The 21,010-nt window shown below is 41.8% G+C and overlaps 1 protein-coding gene and 1 non-coding gene across 2 annotated transcripts; both read left to right on the top strand.

Moving 5' to 3' along the window:
• Positions 1-6,339: 6,339 nt before the first annotated feature.
• On the top strand, positions 6,340-6,413 carry TRNAI-AAU (transfer RNA isoleucine (anticodon AAU)). The gene has a single exon. It is a non-coding gene; the product is annotated as a tRNA-Ile (tRNA).
• A 338-nt stretch (positions 6,414-6,751) lies between these two features.
• ZNF839 (zinc finger protein 839) lies at positions 6,752-19,020 on the top strand. The gene is made up of 8 exons (XM_065685244.1): positions 6,752-7,630; positions 8,542-9,471; positions 11,445-11,699; positions 12,449-12,541; positions 12,892-13,044; positions 14,599-14,739; positions 15,764-15,902; positions 17,615-19,020. Exons 1-8 carry the CDS (start codon positions 6,767-6,769, stop codon positions 18,601-18,603), a joined length of 3,564 nt encoding a protein of 1,187 aa, XP_065541316.1. The 5' UTR covers positions 6,752-6,766; the 3' UTR covers positions 18,604-19,020.
• The last annotated feature ends 1,990 nt before the right edge of the window (positions 19,021-21,010 follow it).

Genomic DNA, 21,010 nt, shown 5'->3' with positions numbered 1-21,010 from the left:
GTGATTAAATACATATGCAAATATGAAACAAAACAGATGCTATACATGGACTAAGGATAAATACAGTGGTCTTAACCTGCATTGAAAAGGTAATTAGACTGAAAAAGTACTGTCCAAAGGGAGGGCTGACATATTTCCTCAAAACCAGCACAAGTATATTTAGTGCATTTGGAAAGGCAGAAATTATTTAGTCCTCATTCTTGTTTCACCCTCAACCCAGTGATGAGGCAGCATTTAGTATGGTGGATGACATCAGTTATTCAAGGAAATGACCCCAGTGCCAAATGGGAAAGCTCTGCACCACCAGCAGCAGTGTTTCCTTCCTGCACTACATGCAAACTTTTTTATGTACATGTATATTTTTAAAAAGTTTCATTTAGTCAAAATTTCACATTTCCCCACCAAATTTAAATAAGATTTTCTGTAGTACCATGATGAATTATGCACATCTTTCAAAATGTGGCTTCACGCCTTTACAGACATAGTACTTTCCATCCTAAATCAAGTGTTTTCAGAACATCAGAGAAGTTCCCTCTTCTGTATTACCAACTCGTTTATATTCTAAGACCAAAAGTGTACTGTTTCAGTATGTTTAAAATGGAAATGATTATGAAGACTGCCTATCAATCCATACTTGATTTGTTAAGTTCTGACTAATTGAAAACTTCCAATTAAAGGGTGTTTTTTTTTTTTGTTAACATGTTATTTGAAAGAAAATACAATGAATAACAACAAAGGAAGTTGTACTGCCCATTTTACAGAAATCTGTATTCGTGAAAGTAAAATCCAGTACTTCTATCTTAGATAATAAACTACTACCTCCTCACTCAGAGACATGATGCCTCTGCACACAGCATTTTATACTTTTTTCTGCAGCAAGCACATTAGCAACTCCTACCTGAACTTATTCTTTGCTTTGTTAACCCTCAAAAAAACAAACCCTTTACTTAGATTGTACTTGAAAAGCAAGTGTACCTTGTCACTGTCCCAGCATGGGTATTTTTTTCTGTTGTTTTGGGTTGAGTGGGTTTTGGGGTTTGCGGTTTTTGTTTGGTTGGTTTGGTGGGGGATTTTTTTATTTTTTTATTTTTTTTAGCAAAGCAGTTCCTGATTTTAAAGCTTTATTCCCATATTAATTCAGATCTGAATTATTGCACTAGGCCAAAAATAATGCTTGGCTTTGGTAACAAAGTGCACCAAACAGAAGGATGTGAAAATTGGTCAATTCTAGATGTGCAGAACTTTAAGAGATGAAGCAGGTAACATAAGTGTTATGAAGAAAGCTTTTTTATATTAATTTCTGAGTCTTGTCCTAATTTCCTTCAGAATTGATGTTTCTTTTCTTTCCTCCTCTATTCTCCTGCAGCTTTGTGATTAACTGTTCCTTACCACTCCCAGTGCCTGGTTCCCTTTATTTTTAGCACTTACAGATTCTATCCTTCATAATTATTCCAGTAATTCCATCTGAGCAAAACCCTATTCTGTTTAGCTTTATGCTGCTCTTGCTTTTGACACAGTGTTATTATTTAAGAAAGACTGAAAGTAGTCATTTTAAGGGAAGCAAAGTATGAAACCTCTTTTATCATATTCAACCCTTTATGGGAGTCAGAATAACCATAGGAGTCTTAATCTATATCAACAGCAGTGAATTCAGTGAAGTGTAGTTGTCTGTACTAGTTACTGTGACAACAGTCCCTGGCATGGCTTTGGCCTGTGACAACCACTACTCTCTGAGGCACCTTCCCAGCCTGATGAGAGGACTCCTTCTAAGGTCATTTTTCAAGCAGTTTCTGTTCTACTGCCTTGTTTTGGAAGATAAGAGAATTTGTTAGCATAGATGTGGGCCATTTCATGTCAGTTGCACTTTGTGTCCAAGAAGATTTCCAGATATGTTTAATTTACAAGTATAAATACAGCCTCACAGTAGAAAAAGCCTGCCAAGGAATTTAGTGGAGGGAAAAAGTTACTTAGGCACGGACATTCTAACGGTGTCTTCCAACTAGCAATCAATTTGTGTTGTCATTTCTTTTCTCCTCCCCAACTTTCACACTTACTCATGTAAAAAAATGCTTATATTTTAATTAGCAAAACCTTCCCCTTGAAAATCTCTCCAATACAGCAGCAGAGCAGGACTTCCACGAGTATTGTCAGTTGCTCTTCTAATTTTTATCAGGTGCTGCTTCAGTTTTCTACCATTACCCATCATGCTGGATCATAAATTAACTAATTAGGCCATCTACATTTGAAAAATAGGAAAAAACAGAGCAATTTAAACTCAATGATTCCATCTAATGCACTCCATACAGTTTACATGTAGAACTATCATAGAAGCAGAATCAGAATTTGAAAATCATTATGGGTAAGGAGGCAATCTCTAACAGAGACTCCAAAATAGGGAAGATACCATAAGACTGTTTAATTCATGTGGCTGTTACTTGATAACTGGTCAATCAATGCTTTAAGCAAGGTGATCCCCAGCCTTCAGCATTCACCAAGCAAGTAACCAAGCAATTCACCAACAAAGTAACGCACTTTGTCAGCAGACATCACACTTTGCAAGATTCTCCTACCCCTACATTAGGTTTTAATTTCCTATGTAAATAGCTAAATGTAAGGTGAATATCATAAATCAGCATATTTAAATACCACTCTTTCAGAATCTCAAAGAAATAGTCTCAACAGATCTTTTGGTAGCAACTGATGTCTCCAGTCAGTCAGATACATGGTAAGTTATATGTTCATGTAATGTCAGAGCCAGAAGCTGTGGCAAAAAATTCCCAAGGCAGACACCAAAAAAAAGTATTAGCTATTTGTTGACCTACACTTTGATTCTAACAAATGGCAGACCCATAATGTTATTTTCTTAAATGCAAGTGATTGATTCTCTGGCTAAAAAAAAAATAAATAAAAATCTTATTATCTGAAAATAAGATCTTAGTATCTGTATATACACCAGCCATAGATGTTAATGAAGCAAAGTATTTAGGCAGAGAAACATAGGAAAAGCATTATTGTACAAGTTTCCTGAAAATATTTTTATATCTATAAAGAAGTCAGATAGTATATGTTTATATCATTTAGTTTTGTTTGTATTTTCTTCTATACATGTATTTTGCTCCTGTAAGAGAAGTCCAGATGACAGTTCAAAAGAATTTGATTTTTTTTTTAATTTTTAAACTGAAGAGTTCTAATAGTCTCAGAAGAGCTAATTCTTTATACACTTTAACACATACTTTCAGCGCTAAAGATTTTTTCATAGAAGCATGTAAGGTTTGTGTTTTATTCTTTTACAATACAGTACTATATATCCAAAATAAAACTCATAACAAACACTTAAGGCTTTAACCTGGCACTTAAGAGAAAGCCATCCAGTGAAAAGAATGACAGCAAGAACCTGAATAATATGAACTGATTGAATAAGGAAGACTCAAGAATGAAAGTCGCATCATTCAAAATGTCTCTATGATGCAGAAAATCAACGTGTAAACTCTCAACAAAACAGGTCACTGAAGATGAGAAAGCCTTTACCCTAAGGGGAAAATGAGATCAACCATGTGACAAGTTAGTTATTGTTTAATGTGAAGCTGAAAGGAGCTCAGACATTGTTAGGAATAATAAAAATTATATAGAGTAAGAAGTAAAATTTAGTCTCCAAATTTACTAACAATCCAATACAAATTCTTGATGTGTACTACAAGCCACGATTTCTGGGGATTCTTAAAAATCCACTTCAGCACCACATAACTGGTCCTTTGAGAGTGACCAGGTGACAAAAACCCCACCAGAACAAGTGGCTTCAAACACACACTGAAAGAGAACAAGCAGGCCAAAGCCTGTCAATATTAAGCTATGAAACTTACTACAGCTACAAACCATAACTAATTACCAGTTAGTTTACCCAAATTTGTGGTATTCAAAGCTGAAGAATAACAGAAATGTTAAAAAGTTTATCAGCATTTTAAGATTGAAAGCTTTGGGGCTGAAATTAAATAAACAGTGATTTAATCAGGCTTGCATGTAACATTAAATAAAGAACACCTAATCACTCGTTAGCAATTCTTTCATGACATCTATAACAAGCTAACTATCACCTAACCTCTTCCCTCCCCTCTGTTTCAGCACACAGATGTTCAGGCTCACAACGGACAGCCAGAAGGCAGATGAAGTTTAGAAAGAGTTTAAATCATAGCAATCTGAACTTGTTCTAACACCAGAAAAGTGCCCATGAAAATGTAAGGACAGTTGAAAGTGCAAGAGGCTACAGGACCCAGGAAATTAAGAACAACAAATTAAAATTACAGGCAAATGATGGAATTCAAGCACCACACCTGTATTACTGTAACTAGAGACCACAGAAAACCATCGTTTGGAATTAAAGAATCCAAGAATCCACTAGTGACAGCAAAGATAGCACTACAACATTGGTATTATAAAAACCCAAACCAGATAATTTTGTTGCAAAGATGTTAAGACATTGAAGAAGAAAATGTTGTTACCTTTAAAGGTGACTTTGCTGCGTGTGAGAAAAGAGACACAGCAAAAGAAAAAAAGAAAAAAGAAAGCAACAAGAAGTTCAGCTTCATGAGTTCAGTCATGAGGCCATGACACATGATCACTGCATTCAGAAACATGCCAAATGTGTAGGACATGACATGGGATGATCTGAAGAGGGATGCTACATAATGAAAGGAAAGGCTTGCTGAACAAAGAAAGTACTTAGAGGCACCAGAAGACCAAAACGCTACAGCTCCGCAGGAGACAGGTTTCTGAGCACCCTGCTGAAGAGGAAGACCGGCACACAGAGACCGGCGTTTACATGTGCGGTCACGGCAGGGGCATCTAGAAGATGGCAACGGGCTGCAAGCGCCTCCAAAAGCCCCTGCGACCACCTCAGCCCGGGTGCTCCCCGCGCCGCCCGGGACCCCGGTCCTCTGGGGCCACTGTCACCGGTAACCGCCGGCCTTTCAGCTGTGCCCCTCATACAAGCCCGCGGCCTCCGCGGCTAGCAGGGCCCGCCGCTTCCCCCGCACCCCCTTACTTTTCGTCCTGCGCTCTCCTGCAGGTCTCGGGTGAGCGAAAGCGCGGCAGGGCCCCTCCCGACCGCAGCACAGCGCCCGAGCCGGCACGGCCCCTACTGCGCCATGTTGTGTTCCCGTCACCCTGGCAACCGCGCAGGCTCCGGCTCCCCGCCCCGGGCTCCGGTCCCGCCCCCGCGGATGACGTCACACCCCGATCTACGCAGGCGCAGTGCAACCATCCTGCCGCCGCCGAGCAGGGTGACACAAGCGCAGTGGCGGCCGGCTGCACTGCTCCGCCTCCCGCTGGCTGCGTGCACCGCGCATGCGCCGCGGGCTGGTACCTGCGCCGGCGGGGGTGTGTGCAGCACGGGTGGTAGCTGCGTGGTGTGGCCGCTTTGCCGAGGCACTTCTGCCTTCGCGTGTTCCGTGCTTGTACGGAGCCGTTCTTCTCCGCGCCCCGCTGGCCTGTCTGCCTTGGGGCGGTGGAGCTGAGCTCTCTGTTGATAAAGGGACCGGTGTGTGCAGGCCTCGGTCCCCGCTGAGGAGTGCTCTAGCAGCGACTCAGTGGCCCGGGCTTGTGCAAGCGCTGGGTCTCCGGAGCGCCCAGACGAGCTCGGGTTTAGCAGGGGTGCCGTGCTGATCCCTGGTGGTTTCGCCGCGTCGCTGCAGGCGCGACGGTTCAGACGTGGTCGAGGAGCGCGATGTGAGCCAGCAGCTGCTAGCTTGCATGGGGAGTGCTTTTGGAAGAGGAGGGTCCGCACTAACCGTGTTCCCCGCGCCGAGCTGCGGTGGGCCGATCTCCAAACTGCATTTTGGAGAGGGGTCCTCACCCGCCTTTCATGCCGGCTGCCTTTGCTAAACGGACACGGTGTATTGTAATGTAGGCTTCACAGCTGAGAAGAAAAGTTGTCCTTTAAACGCTGCGTATGCAGCCAAAAGCAAAATACTAGGAAAAGGTCAATCATTTCTCCACTCAAACCAGGATCCTAACAGTGTGTTAAATAGCCAGAAGAGTAAATGGTTTAAAATAGATGTAAAAAAAAAATTAATTAAACTGGAATCGTAACCTAGAAAATCCGGGAAGCGTTAGCCTATTGACTTGGAGTGGCAGCGAACACCGTGAACACGTCCTGCGGTGGCTGCCGCCCGGCGGTGCGGCTCTGCAGAGGGTCAGTTCGAGGTGTGCTCCCACGCGTGGGCTCGCCTTCGGCGCTCTCGCGCCAAACATGTCCGCCTCGTCACCACTCTCGGCGCAGCCAGGATGGGGTCTGTACCCCGGTGTCCTGTTACTTGCCAGCAGCGAAAGAAGCGCCTATAGGTAGGCCGGTTAGCTCAGTTGGTTAGAGCGTGGTGCTAATAACGCCAAGGTCGCGGGTTCGATCCCCGTACGGGCCAAAAAACCATAGATTTTTTCGCTCCCACTATATAGCCGCGTCTCGTAGCTGGCCGCTGAGGCGTGGCTTTGCCCCTGCAAAACGCGGGGCAAAGGACGCAAAGGACGCGGCCGCTATGCGCTCGGTGGGGACGGACAGACCCTCACACAGCACGGGCAGCGCTCCACCGAGCCGCTGTCGGGGCCCAGGCCGGCAGCGGCAGAGCGGGAGGTTGTTCCTTCCTACGCAGAGGATAACGCGCTCGGGTCACCCCATCAGGCGCGTTCTCTTCCGTGCGGGTTCCAAGTGACTCGTGGCTCGCTTGCTACCTGTGTTGGTCTTAAGCCCCGCCCGGTAAGAGCGAGCCTCGGGGTGATGACACCGTCTTACGAGGAAAACCGGCCCGGGGCCCACCGCCCCGCTCCCCGCACCCACGCGGGTTTTTGCCCCCCAGAGGCCGCCGTTGGTGCCGGGCGGCCCCGCCTCGGGGGCGCGGCTGTCTCTGCCGGGAGCGCCATTGGTCCGCGTGCCGCCGGTGCCCCGCGCCGTGCCTCGCGTCGCCGAGACCTCCGGGGGAACTGGTGCGCTGCCCGCCCGCTGGCGCCCGCCAAGATGGCGGCACCTGAGGAGGGGGACGCCGGGACTCCGCCGCCTCCTCCTCCCGCTGAGGACAAGCCTCCCTGGGGGACGTCCGCTGCCGGCGGGGCTCCCCTCGGCGTGGCGGCGGCGACGGAGGAGGACGGCGGCGGCGCGGTGGGGCCCGCCAACCCGCCGCCCTCTGCGGAGGGCCCGGAGCTGCTGGCGACAGCGGGGGAGCTGGCGCAGAGCTTGGCAGCCGTGGAAGCCGGGTCTGCGGCGGCCGGCACCGTTCTGTACGTGCAGGAGGACGGGAGCGTGGTGGAGGGTGAGAGGCTGAGCGCCGTGGAGGTGCGGCTGCTGCTGGAGCAGCTGCTGGCTGCCGCCGAGAGCCCGGGGCCGGGCACGGCGGAACCGCCGCCTCCTCGGCACGCCGCCACGCCGCTGGCCCCCGCGGAGGTCCAGCGGGTCATCGAGCAGGTGAGCAAGGCCCAGGAGAAGCAGAAGCTGCCGCCAGCCGCCCCGCCGGAGCCCTGCCTGGGGCCGCCGCCGCCGCTGGCCAGCATCATGCACAACGCCGCCCAGCAGCTGCGGAGCGTTGCCCAGCAGGTCGCCAGGCAGCAGGGCAGTTCCGTGGCCGCCACCCGGCTCCTCCCGCAGAAGGTAACCGGAGCTGGGAAGGGAGGGAGCCTGCGGCTCCCGGGAGGTGATGAAATCCACTGCCGAGGGCAGGCGTCGGGGGGGTGGTTAATGTGGTTTTAATTATGAGGGTTTTTTCCGTTCTCCTCGGTCACACCTGCCCTCGGGTGCAGACTGGAGTCTCGCAGCTGGAAGACACAACTTTCAATGTGGTTTAGAAAAATCCGCGTTTGAATGTAGATACTTGCTGCTGTGGTAAGTGTTTCTATCTGAATACACGTGCAGCTAAAACAAGTTAGAAGAGCTGTTTCATAGTGCTTAAGTGGTGATGTACAGGTAGAGAATACATCCTCCTCTAATGTAATACAGTACCTGGGCTTTCAGTCCACGTTTTGGGGTGCAGGGGTTGTCAAGCAATTGATTCAAGCTGAGGCAAAAATTTGAATGAGGAGGAGAGACTGAGCGAGATGATCAGTAACACACTCTCCTCCTTAATCATCATCACAAAGGTTTTTTTGAACTGAGCACTTACAGTATGTTCTGGACCTGGTATTGGGCCTGTGTCATGTAGCATACTGTCGTTCTCCCGCATTTGGTTTGCTGAAGGTTATGAATCTGCCTGGGTTATGATGCTGATTGTGCTGTTCCAGAACAAGCCTGTCAGCAGGAAACAAGGCTGTGACATGGCCTAAGAGCAACCTTCACATGCTTTAGTTGAACAGCAGTCACAACAGTAAATGTGCAGGAAAACCCGTAGCTTGAAGGGAATCTGTGCTTTGATGCATTAAAATGGGAAACTAATGATGTGCGTTGCTTTTTTCGTGCCCTTTGCTTTAAGGACATATAAGGTGTGTATCAATCACCTTGATAGTATTGTCTTCATTTTATAAATGCTGTATTTATGTAATCTCAGCTCTTACTTTTTTCCACAAAAGCAGCTGGAAGCCATTCGTGTCCAAGTTCAATCAGGACAGATGAAGGAAACTGAAAGGCCAATGCCATCATTGGCACCAGTCCAGCCCAAAACTGTAAGGCTGAGTCAATCAGTTAGTAGGAATTCTAACATGCCAGGACTTGGTATTATTAATCCCCAGATAATTAGGATACAGCCTGTTACAGGAACTAAGCAGCAGCAGCTATTCCTGCATAGCTCTTCCAAGTCTCCAGTGCAGTTGCTTATGCAGAAACCTTTACCATCACATGGATCAGCATCTCTCACAAAGATTCCCACATCTAAGATGCTAAATGGACAGAAAGCTGCATGTGCCACAGGATCGGCTGCAAGATCTCCAGATGTTAACCTGGTGTCAGGCAGTTCAGCAAAAACTCTGGTACCATGTCTTGAAAAAAACCAAAAAGATGACAAACTAAAAAAATCCTTGAAAGTGAAAACGCGCTCTGGACGGATTTCACGCCCCCCCAAATACAAAGCTAAAGATTATAAATTCATTAAAATGGAGGATTTGGCTTATGGTCATCGGTCTGATTCTGATGACTACTCTGAGCTGAGTGTAGAAGATGATGAAGAAGGAAAGGTGAAGGGAAAAGATGCATTATTCAATTCTTCAAATTATGATCTGAACCCCAAAACGTTTCAATGTCAGACTTGTGAAAAATCCTATCTAGGAAAAGGAGGATTAACAAGACATTATAAACTTAACCCAGGCCATAGACAGCTGGAGTCTTCACCTCAAAAAATACCTTTAAATAAGCCTAATGGAAGTATATTGGTGGACAATGACTGTGGAATAAGAGAGGAAATGATGAGTCCAGCACATCTGGATTCAGTTGCTGCCACTTTAAATAAGGAAAATGCACTAGCTACCAGTCTGGAAGGAACTGTTGATTCAAAAGCTGGAGAACAGGTAATGTGTTCCTTAGAAAAGCTGTCAGATATGTGGAAAGTAGGGTGGCAGTTTTGTAGTTGCATAGCCTTGTAGTGCTCAGAAATGCCCACCAACACAACAAATTAAACACATTTCCTATTGAAGTGCTTTAAAAATCAAATTACTATTTCTTGCTGTATTGCAGGAATAGTATTCTTGTGCAGGCACAGAAAACAAAATGCTTACTGAGTGTTCATTTGCTACTGGTTTTCTGTCATAAGTTTTTAGCTTGAGAAAACCTTTTCTGCATAAATAGCATTCTTCTCTGCATTTGTGTTAAGAATATTGTGTTCAGTTCCAACTTTTAGCATGACAGCAGGAGATCATCTGCTCTATCAGTTTTGGTTACTGAAAGTGTCATTACTGAAAAAATCCCTAATTTGGAATCCAGCAGTGGACTGCAGTTTTTCCTAGAGCAGGGCCTGAAAGTGTGGCTTAGCTACCCCTGCAAACCAAACTCTGGTGAAACATCAGTCCCTGGGTTGGAAGCTACTTTAGCTACAGGTTTTTCCCCTACGATGTTTTAAACTGGTCATTTCATAGTAAAATTTGTCTTTCAATATTAAAACAACACATCTTGCAGCCGGAACTAATACAGCTGCTGTTTAGGGAAAAAATACTCATTTGGCAGTGTGACATTTGTTACTTTTGTTTGTATATGTGAAGTTGTTCTCAGAATGTGAAAATCTACATCTTAAGATGCCAATGCAGCAAGCAAACCTCCCCCCTCCTCTATGCTCTTCTGTCATCTTTGGAAAAAGGGAATGGGAGAGTACTGAAGTCTGCTCTCTGTATTACTACGTAGTTATTGCTTCCCTGTGCAGCACTTTATTTTACTCAGGATGATAGGAATTTAGAAAAATTTCAGTCAGCCTCATACATAATACTACTACTGACTGCTAGATTGCTATTGTACCTGCTACTTTTAACTACCAAATACGGATTCTGCAAATTTGCACTTCTAAGACATTGATTTGTTCTAGTTTTGGGCTAGGTGAGAAAGACTAGCAGGATTATTAAAGCAGGTACATTGATACAGACAGGAAGGCAGTCAAGATTCCCACGCTCAGTCTAGTCTTATGTTATATTTAGAACTAATTTAGTAATTTCATCCTTGGATAGAACTGACATAAATTGGCCCTTTTTAGAGCTTTCCTAACTACTAGATAGTAGGTAGCTACTGAACGTGGGGATGAAAATGTACTGGTTATGAAAAGAAGCCTGATGTACCTCAGTACTATTCTAAACCCCTCTCTTACAAAAATACTGGGACATCCTTAGAAATTCTGACATGAAAAGGCATACAAGATGTGTTCAGTGAGAAATTTTTGCTTTGATCAGTAAAAAAAAATTGCTCTGAAATCACAATGGTAACTTGAAAATGTGCTAAGAGTTTGCCATGTGGTCTTAAAACAGGAGCTGCTTCTTAGCAGTGTTTGTAGGGAAGAGTAAGGAATTTAAAACATGGAAACTAAAATACATACTTACCAAGCTTGTTACTGTTCATTGCTGTTGAGCTTCAGTCTTTCACATTAAGTCTTCATACGCTGACGTAGTTACAGTGAAACCCAGATTTTTTTGGGGGGTATGTTTTACTGCTAATTAAGATTTATTTCTACAAAATCTTTTTTGAAGAGGACATACTTTACTTTAAAAAATACTAAATGTATTTAACTGGCATAAACCAGTTCTTCAATTGCATTCTATTAATCTCTGTATCAAAAATCAGAAATGCTAAATTTGCAAATAATGACACATGTGTTGCAAAAGTACCAACCTTACTTATTAGTTAGTTTAATTTATTCTACAACTTTCTTTGAAGTTTTGCTTGTATCCACCTTTTTTAATACAGTTTATTGTTTACATAGATGAAGAACTTAATTATAAAATCGTCTTCCTCAAAACAGTATTTAAAGGGGTGAATAAATACTTTTCTCTTTCTTCTAATTAAGACCTGTAAGTCTCCAGAAAGCAAACCCTTGTTGGCAGAACAACAAAAAGAAAGCGGTTCAGGACACCAGGAACCTGTCACACCAGAAGGACCTGGAAGACCCAGACGATCAAAGAGACATGGTCGACTACAGAAGCGTGGAAGGTCCAGGTGTTCTGGAAGGCTGAGCAGACCTGGTCAATCCCCTTCAAAGTCACTCAGTAGTGTGTCAGCAGAACGCAATGTATACAGAAAAAGAAAAGCTAGGTTAAAAGAGGTATGGTTCTCTTCTGCAATTACTTCACAAATACCATCCCCTCTCTTTTTTTATTTACTTATTTTCAAGGAATCATTTCTAAAAAGGTTGGTTTTAATTTTTTTTTTTTTTTTTTTTTACATCCTTGTGTACTGACAAGATGAAAGCCTAAGGAAATATTAAATTGTCTTTTAAGGAAAAAAATACTCCTAGCAGAACACTGGGCAAAGGGGATATGGGAACTCAGTCTGGAAAGGGACTTTTGACATGTAGATCCCTTCTTGCTATCATTTTTCTGGAGAAATTACATTACTATCTATTACTATGTATCTCCTCAAACACAATAAAAAGAAATAAACCCAGCATGTTGGGCAACATCAAAAAAAAGGAAAAAAAAAACCCAAATACACACAAAGAAGCTCTTGGGGGAGGATGGAATGGGGGTTAAAATCCATGCAGTTAACATTTTTTTTTTGCTTGTTTCCTGTGTGTTGTGGAAGATCCTTTATGGCTACTAAATCTACTGATGTTGCACTTCTTTCTATGAATTGGCAGCATCTGTGGGACTGAGTTTTGTCTGTATAAGGGTAGAAACTGTTTTGAAGTTTTCTGATTTATCTCTTTTGGTGTTATGTTTGCATCTGTTCTCTAAGCTGCTTAAACACACAGTGTACCCTTAAAAAAAAAGAGTACTGATATTTGATGTTCTGAATGTGGGATGAATAACCCCTGTAGGCCGCTCTGCTCTAATAAGCTCTGGCTTTTGACAGTTAATACAACAATGCGATAATGAAGACTTAATGGAGTTGGCTCTCCCACGTCTCACGAAAGTTGTTACAGTATTTGAATTTCTGTTGATGAAGGTGAGGTGTGTTGTTTTTCTTTTTATGTAAAGCTGTTTAAATTATTTTTGGGAGACTTCCTTTAGTATACATTAAAAAGATTCATTTAGAGATGTATCTGAATTTCCTTAGTTAGCATTGTTCCACACATCACTTCAGTCTACACAGGCGAAGCTCTGGTAGGTCTCTTGATTGAAAGCCTCACTTTTTGCTGACTGGTTCAGTGGCTTTTTTTGATACTCCAAAATCTTTTCACTTGAATGTTGCTATTTTAAAACATTGAATGAAACAAACTGGCATACTTTAATTGCACTGGTTTTAAAATATGGGGGGGAGGGGAAACAAACCCTTTTTTCCCCTGTTATTTCTAGGTTGAAAAAGGGTATCCAGGCAAAGCTTACTTCCCAGATGTGTATAAGGAATTTGAAGACTTGCATAATATGGTAAAGAAAATGGCTTATCGTCACCTCAGTAATTCAAATTTGCTGAGTTGCCAGCAGCCTGTTGAAATAAGAGATGCTAAGGTAATAAAGCACTCTGTTTGGAACTGTGCTTTTTTTTTTTTTTTTTATTATTGTAAAAAATCCAACAACTAACTGAAGAGAAAAAGAAATCCATAATAAAACTGCAGTTCTAGTTTATGGCAGTAGATACAACTAGATAGTAGATAAAAAATTCCAGCAGCACTGATACCTGTCTTGGGTATCTCGGGTAGTATGAAGCTGCATGTTACGGCAAGGTGGGCTCAGCAATAACTGCTAATAAAAGTACATCTTAATGTTTGACTAGGAAGGAAGAGTCTATATTTAAAATGAGTGGCCTTGATTTAAAGGGATAAATGGTTTCATTGCAAAATGAGGACAAACTGAATGCATATATGCTGTTCACAGCTGTATTAACAAATGTGAAAGGTAGTGAATACATTAATAAAGCTGCAAACTATTATTTCAGTGATTCTTCAATTCATTGCTTATGCAGCTGTATCTAGAAAGACAGTGTAGGTTTGGTTTTCTGGTTGGTTTTTGTATTGCTATTCTTTTTTAATGTGGATGTTTTTTCCTCCTGGATTCTTCTCAATCTTATGTTCCCTTTGCTTAGAATAAAACAGTTCTTTGTACTTACCGTATTTTTGGCTTTCCCTTCTCTGTTTCCAGTAGCGAAAACACTATTTTGTGCAATATCTTCAACAAAATTTCTAAATGATGTGCTCATTAAGGTATGTTAGCACTGAACTTGCAACTACCAGGAGAGGGGAGCATACTGGAAAAGTTAGGGTAGGGGTGGTGGAGATAAGAATTTGGTTCTCATAATCCTGGCTTAAAAAAAAATGAAGTCCTGTATGGACTGTTAGCAGTGGTTAATATGTATGTTTCAGAATAAATTGTGACATTTACTGTATGTACTAAAAAACTTTCTAGAATTACTGAGTGCCCATTTGGCTATTCTGTAACACTGACATTTCCATCTGGGGAAATGAAATTGCACCAAGTACAGGGATGCTGTTAATAGTGGTGTCTGAAAATGGAACCTCTTTCTTGCTTGTCTTCAGTATTAATGTGGACTCTTAATATAGAATTATGCTCTTAGAAAAAAATCACACCACCACCCAACAAAACAAACAAACAAAACCAAAACCAAATGAAACAACCCAGCCTTGAGAGTCTGGGTAGTAGCACACCTACATAAGGATGAAGCACAGGATTAGAAAGTGGGGATGGGAGAAAGAAATCTTTAACTACTTAGAGATACTCTTAAACAGAAAGACTGAATGTTTTTCAAATTATGTAGAGCCTCAACATTGTTCTTTATTAAACCTGCTCTTGGTAACTGTCTCTGGATTCTATATATAACCATTGTACACCTAATTCTTTTGAGTTTGCCTCTGAATATTCACCTTCAAATGAAGGTCATGTTCTGTTAATGTGGAGGCTGATTGAAAACATGGGAGTCTAAATACTTCGTTGAGCAGTAATAACAGATTGTCAGGCTAGGCCTGAGTTTTAAGAAAATGAATCCTTATTTCAGCATTTATGTATTGAGATTGGAGAAGCTAACTTTTACTTTTTTTTCCTGTAAAGGTTGCTGAATCCCTAGGAATTACAGAAATACTTGCTGGACAAGGAAAGACACAAGGTGCAGACTGTTGTTCACAAACTATAATTAAAACTGTTAGTGAGCAAGTGCCTGTGGAGATACTGGGACAAAAACGGTTAGCTGAGGTATGGAATACCTTCATGAAAATTAAAAAATGAAACTAAGACAAATTAACACTTGTTAAAACAGATAATACTAGTATGATTTTGTTAGGAATAATTATCTGACTTGTGTTAAGGCTTTTCATGATGTTTGGAAATACTCCCTACTGTGGTATCATAGCAGAGCATATGAACTAGCTATATATAGAGTATGTAGCTAGTTCATATACCACGAACACTTTAGTTATTGAGACACTAAAGATGTACTTTCGGAAGACACTTGGTAGCATTCAGGAGAGAATCTCTTACAGGTAATGTCATGATACAGGGAAGAAAGAATATTTGAGATGCTAGTAAATGGGTGCTGCACAGTGAGAAGGATCCCCAGATTGTAATAATTTGTGCTGGAGTAAATAGGCTAACCTGCAGCAGGCTCAGATGCTGGAGAAGTGGTTGCTGTGGTAACTGGTGGTAGGCAGAGAGGCATGAAAACAGTTCCTTTCTTTCTAACAAGGCAGCTGACCAGATTTAGTCTGTTTACAGCTGTAGCAGGGAGCTCAGTTTCCTCTTCTTGAAAATCACATTTCTGTGGTCCATCCCCTTAACAGTTCTGCTTTTTAATCCAGAGTTGTTTCTGGTCATGGATAAATAACAAAAGTGCTTTTTTTCATTTGCTGCCTGTGGTTAAATGTAAGAGCTAATCCTGTTTTCTTCATTACCAAACAATACTGGGCAGACTGTGTATGCCTCTTGATTTGAAGTTGGAGGTTTCGTGCCATACAGCTAACAACCGAGGCTCAGAGAGATGCTTTAATGTTGATGCAAGGGCAGATTTTCAACTAAATATCAAAAGTAATTGATGGCATTTTGGCAAAGTGTGATGGCTGGGTTTAAAAGCTTTACCTTTTAGGAAGACCTTTAGTGTAAATCCTGTTTTCAAGGAGGTTGTAAGTTCACTGCCATGAAGTGCCCACAGTTAGTTTGTTGTCTTTTCCAGTATTGTCAGTGGTTGTGGTGGCAGCCAGTTAATTATCTCTTGTATTGACAGAGCTCAGGGGAGGAACTGTTGCCATCAGCCAAAAGGACCAAGTTAGAAGATGTAATGGAGAATGTGAATAATGATAATGCCAGTCAAGATGAAGTGAAAGAAAAGAGTGAGACTTTATGTACACTGTCTGAAAAAGATGGTAACCTCTTCAGATTTTCCAATTTTGTTCTGTTCGTGGAGGAGCTGAACAAATCTCTTTAAGCTACTGTGTTTTTTGTCTTAAGTTTTAATTTATTAATTTGCTTCCCTGGTCCTTCAAAAGCAGCTGTTCAACTGGAAAGGCATCATGGCAGGGTGGGAAGAAGTAATGGATGATGCAGAACACAGCGGTAGCTCAATTCTGAATGCATGATAATCTGGTTTTTAATATTGCTGCAGTATTATGAGCATATTACTGTCCTCTACTGTGTGCTTCCTGAATGCTTCCTATTCACCCTATCCCTTATAGCAGGGAAGGTGCATGACCTTTGTGCCAGGAGCAGGAAAGCAGAAGAGGAAGCAGCATGTGTGTCCTTCCTCTGTGCCCCAGCAGGCTGCAGGAGCAGAATCATCAGAGCTTCATGAAAACTGGGGAGGGGAAGAGCTGGTACAGGCTGTCCTGTATCCCAGGGGGATGTGAGACCTTAAGACTGGAATTTAGGCAGGATTTTGCACCAGTCTTTGGATGGTTGCCTTTCTTTTTATCCCTTTGTTGTCTTCATTCCCCCTGCCCCTCAGATTGGCAAGGTAACAGTGGATTAGAAAGGAAAGCGAGAAGGGTCCCCACCTGTAATCTTCTAAAACTCCACTGGTCTTTGACACAGAAGCATTGCAGTAATTCAGGGGCATTAAGATCACTGTTGTGAAAGATTTCAGGCCTTGGCCACCTCTAGTAAGACATGTCTATCAGTACCATCCTTTTGCTTTGTGAAGAGCTTTCTCTGGTGTGATGCTTTGGTTTGCTGTCTGCACATCTTTCTGTCAGGGGTTCTGGTTCTGTCTGTCTCTGTTTATTTTTCTTTCTCTGAAAGGCCGTCTGCATGACCATGCTTATTTCTTGTTGTATTAATGATTTACCGCTGGGCTAGGAGTTTATTTAAATTTGGTTTCACTTGCACCTTCTAGTAGGGTTTTTGCAAGTCTGCAGTACAAGTTAAAAAAGATGCCTTCTGCAGTGGGAGGCCTCCTTTGTTCTGCAGTGGTATCTTTCATAACAACAAAAAAAGCCCCCAAACAACCTACTGGTTCCTTTTGATTGTCAATTATAAAATCTGACAGCTCCTATTACTGCAGCTAACTAGTTATTGTTCAACTGTTTGTCACCTGAGTCTTGGTCCAGGTCACGTAAGTGGTAAAACACACTAATTTTGTAGTGCTTTAACCTTTTCTGTCACAGGATGAAAGTTCTCCTGGAGCTGCTAGCATACCTAATTAGATACGTAGTTACTGGATGATACTGAGTCCAGGATGAGCTTCATTATCAACACATATTTTATTAAGTTTAAATGTTTCTGTCACTTTATTAATGGTAATATTCTTTATCTTTTAATGTCATAAATGTCTTTAAGCTGTGTGCCAGATTTTGCCTTTCAGCCCAGGTTGTTTTCAGGATTAATTGAAAAATGCTGCTTCTGATGTAAGGTCCCTTGCTATGAAAATAACCAGTAATATTTAACTATCCAGAAATTTTTCTACAAGCTTTCGCATTGGGAATTGCTGTGAAACTCTTGTAAGGTGCTTCAGGTTTGCTAACTGGGGGGAGGAAAGCAGGGAGGCAGTCTAGCTTTTCCTCCAAAATTACTGCTGAAAAATATTTTTTGGACATGCGATACTAGATTGCTCAACAAAATTACATTTATTTTACCTTTTCAGGTTTTAATCAATTAAATGGAGAAATCCAGCTTTCAGAAGATGGGCACATCACTTGCTGCACAGCCGGAAGCACATTACTGACAGTAGAGCAACGTAATTCACTTGCTGATTCAGGAGTTAGAATCGATGCTGGAAATTCAGCTACCTTCTCCCAGTCTGTGGAAACGAGGGCAGATTATTCTGAATGTGTGGCGATACAGGAACCAGATCTGGCAGATGACGAGTCTCTGCTGCATGAAGTTGTATTACCAGCTGAAGCAGATGGCTCGCCTGGATTAGTCCAAGCACACTTTGTGAATGAGGATACAGCCAGAGGGCTCTTGGCTCCTCAGCTTTGTAGCTCTGTGTCGGAGGATGCAACAGGCAGTGAGAGCCCTAACTTAGCAACGAGTGAAGAAAATGGACACCATCAAAAATACCAGAAACTGCAAGAAGAAAACTGTAATTTTGCAATTAAAGAACATTCTGAACAACTCCATAATGAAAATATCACTGATGAGATGCAGGAACTTGAAAAAGTGTTGTCAACAAACATTGTGCCAGTAAACCACCCACACAGTGCTCAGACTGAGTTGAACCAGAGCCCTGCCCAGGAAGCCTCCGTGTCTGCTCATGCGTACCATGAAAACTCTCTTAAAAATGCGAATTACTGTTCTTGTGGGGCAGAGGAACAACATGAGCTAGAGAATACAGTTGCTGTAGATGAAACTGTAGCCTTTGAGATTACTGATGAGAGCCGTGATTTTTTGTCTCAGGGACATGAACAGTTTTTTATTCAGACTTCAGATGGGCTTATCATGTCTCACCCAGATACTGCTGTTCTGTCTCAGGCAGAAGACGTTGTTATTGTAACTGATTCCAATGGTACTACAATGCACATCCCCACTCCTGAGGGGATGCCTTTGGAAACTGTGGAAACCCTACTGGAAATGGAAGCAGATAGCCAAAGTGAAGGTATTTCACTCTTGCAAAGTGAATTGGAGCCATAAATTGGAGAGCTATATGCTTTCTTCTGGAAAAGACTGACTCTATCAAATGTATATTTTTCTAATGTGGATACTGAAATAATTGAAATTTAACTTATTTGTAAACTGTTTCTATGCCCTGTACTTTTTATAACTTATGTTTATATGAATCTAGCAGCACTGCAACCAAAAATTTTAGAATTAACAGCATTCTATTTGCTTTATATGTTGGGGGTGGGTGGAAGGTGGGTATCTGTCAACCCTAAAACTTTTGCACTGTTCCTTTTTGTTATATAATTCTTTTTCGCTCTAGTAATCTAAAAATGCAGGAAGTTGTACTGCTGTCCAGCTGTGAAGTGTGGTGTACTAGCAAACTATGTATGTGTAAAATAAAAACGGTATTAAAACCATGGCATTTTCTGTGCCACTGAATTTTCAGAACACTGTTACTGCACTTTCTCGATGCTAACAAATATTCAAGCTAGCTTTTACACTTGAAGAGCATAAATCTGCCTGGAAAAATAGGCAGTTTTAAATACAATCTGTGAAAAGTGCGACAGCCTAGTTGATCCTTATTTAAATAAGCATGCACTGAGTTAGAGATAAAAATAACCTCCAACAAAAACTGTTGGAAATGTATGCAAGTATGTTTGTGTAATGTTCAGCCACACCTTTAAAAACTGCTTAGACAGAAACAGGAAGGTGCTAAGTAGTGATCTGATCTGCCTCACTGAGATACCAAATTCTTTTTTTCTCTTTAGTCCATGATGGTCTATTTTTGTTAGACTTATATCACACTTTTTTTTTCTTACAGGTGATGCATCCTTTATCAGTTCTAAGCTTGGACCTTCCTAAGAACTCCACACTGTCTTGTAATACTTAATCATAATAAAAAGGTATCCTTGACCATCATCCCTGTTTCTCTGTGCAGACAGAAAACTTACCAAACTAGTTACCTGCTTCTGTCTATCTTGTATTACTGTCACACTTTCAGTATGTTGCTTGGATGATAATATTTTCTTGTGGAGAATTCCTAGCAGCTTCTGGTCCAAGGCATTGTCTTTACATTCAAGAAGCTTAGTAGGTGAAAATGAACAGCCTTAAATGACCAGTGTCTTTTAATATAGTTTGGTTTAGGGTTTGTTGTTTTGTTTTTCTTGATTGCCTAAGTAGAAGATGAATTTGATTAGCCAAAACACTGCCTTTTGATGTGTGGATGTGACAGATGTCATCACATATTACTGAGCTCCTGCCTGGCAGTTAGTTTTATGGTGTAGGTTTTGTTTTGTTTTTTTCCCCCCTCTTTTTTAGGAGATGACAATGGTCAGAAGACACAAGCCTATCCTGTAAGTGAAGATAAAGCAAGGTCTTTCAAAGTCTGATCACAGTGAGCAACTCTATTACATTCTTTTGTACTGACTGATAACTACATCTGAGGACTTAATTATAAGCAACTGCTTAAAGCTATAATGACAAAATATCTTTGCAATAATTTTGCAGTAATCTGTGTCCAACAGCAGTCAATGAGCAAGGGGCTCTGTGAACATGAAGATGACTTCATGAAGAGAGAACACCACAATTCCTACCTGTGCAGAAAATGAAAATTTGCTTCAATTCTGCCTTTCCTATTGCTTTGCATATGCTGAGAAATATAATACACCTACTCACATCTTGAAAGAACAATCCTGTAAGTCAACCAACCTTTTCTCCCTGGAAAATACTTTTCCAGTATGAAGGTTTTTCCATAGTGACAAGGGTTTGGTCCTACTCAGATAAATTCAGATGGCTGTTAAACTAGGTGGAACACTTGCACAGAAAAATAATAAACTCCAACAAAGCTATTCATAACTGATTCTGTTTAGACAATAGGTATTTGGGATAAGAATACAACACTATCAAGCTGTCAGAAACAATCTCGTTGTTGAACAGAGCAACATCTTGAGAAAAGTTTCCTAATTCATGTCTGTCTGTTCTGTTACTGCAGGAAACTCATACATTTCCCTTACTGAGTTTACGGGGTTTTAGCTTGGAGCTATTCAAGTAAGTGGCCCTACCAGTCCTATCAGAAATCTGGTCCAGAATCTCCCACTGGTTTAATTAGGTTTTTCTAGTGTCAAATCACAGCTGTTACAGACACTTCACAGCAGTGTGCATTTTGTGTCACTTTGGTCAAAGGAGACCTGAGGGTAGACATCTGTCAGGGCACATCAGTGAGTCAACAGCACTTAGAAACACTACATGATTGTGTGAAATAGGAGATGGAAATCAACAGTTTATATAGGAGCAGGTCACACAGGCAATCAGAAAGTGGGAGGAATAAATTATTAAATGAAGTAAGCAGAAGGCCTAAATTCACTACACATGAAGAATTTAACTAAAGTTTGTGTTATAGCTGCATAGTTTCCACATTGTGATGCACTTTTCTGAAAAG

The sequence above is a fragment of the Lathamus discolor genome, chromosome 6 (assembly GCF_037157495.1).
Source record: "Lathamus discolor isolate bLatDis1 chromosome 6, bLatDis1.hap1, whole genome shotgun sequence".
Classification (NCBI taxonomy): Eukaryota; Metazoa; Chordata; class Aves; order Psittaciformes; family Psittacidae; genus Lathamus; species Lathamus discolor.
Note: the sequence above shows the minus strand (reverse complement) of the source record. Positions and strands in the feature narration are given on the sequence as shown.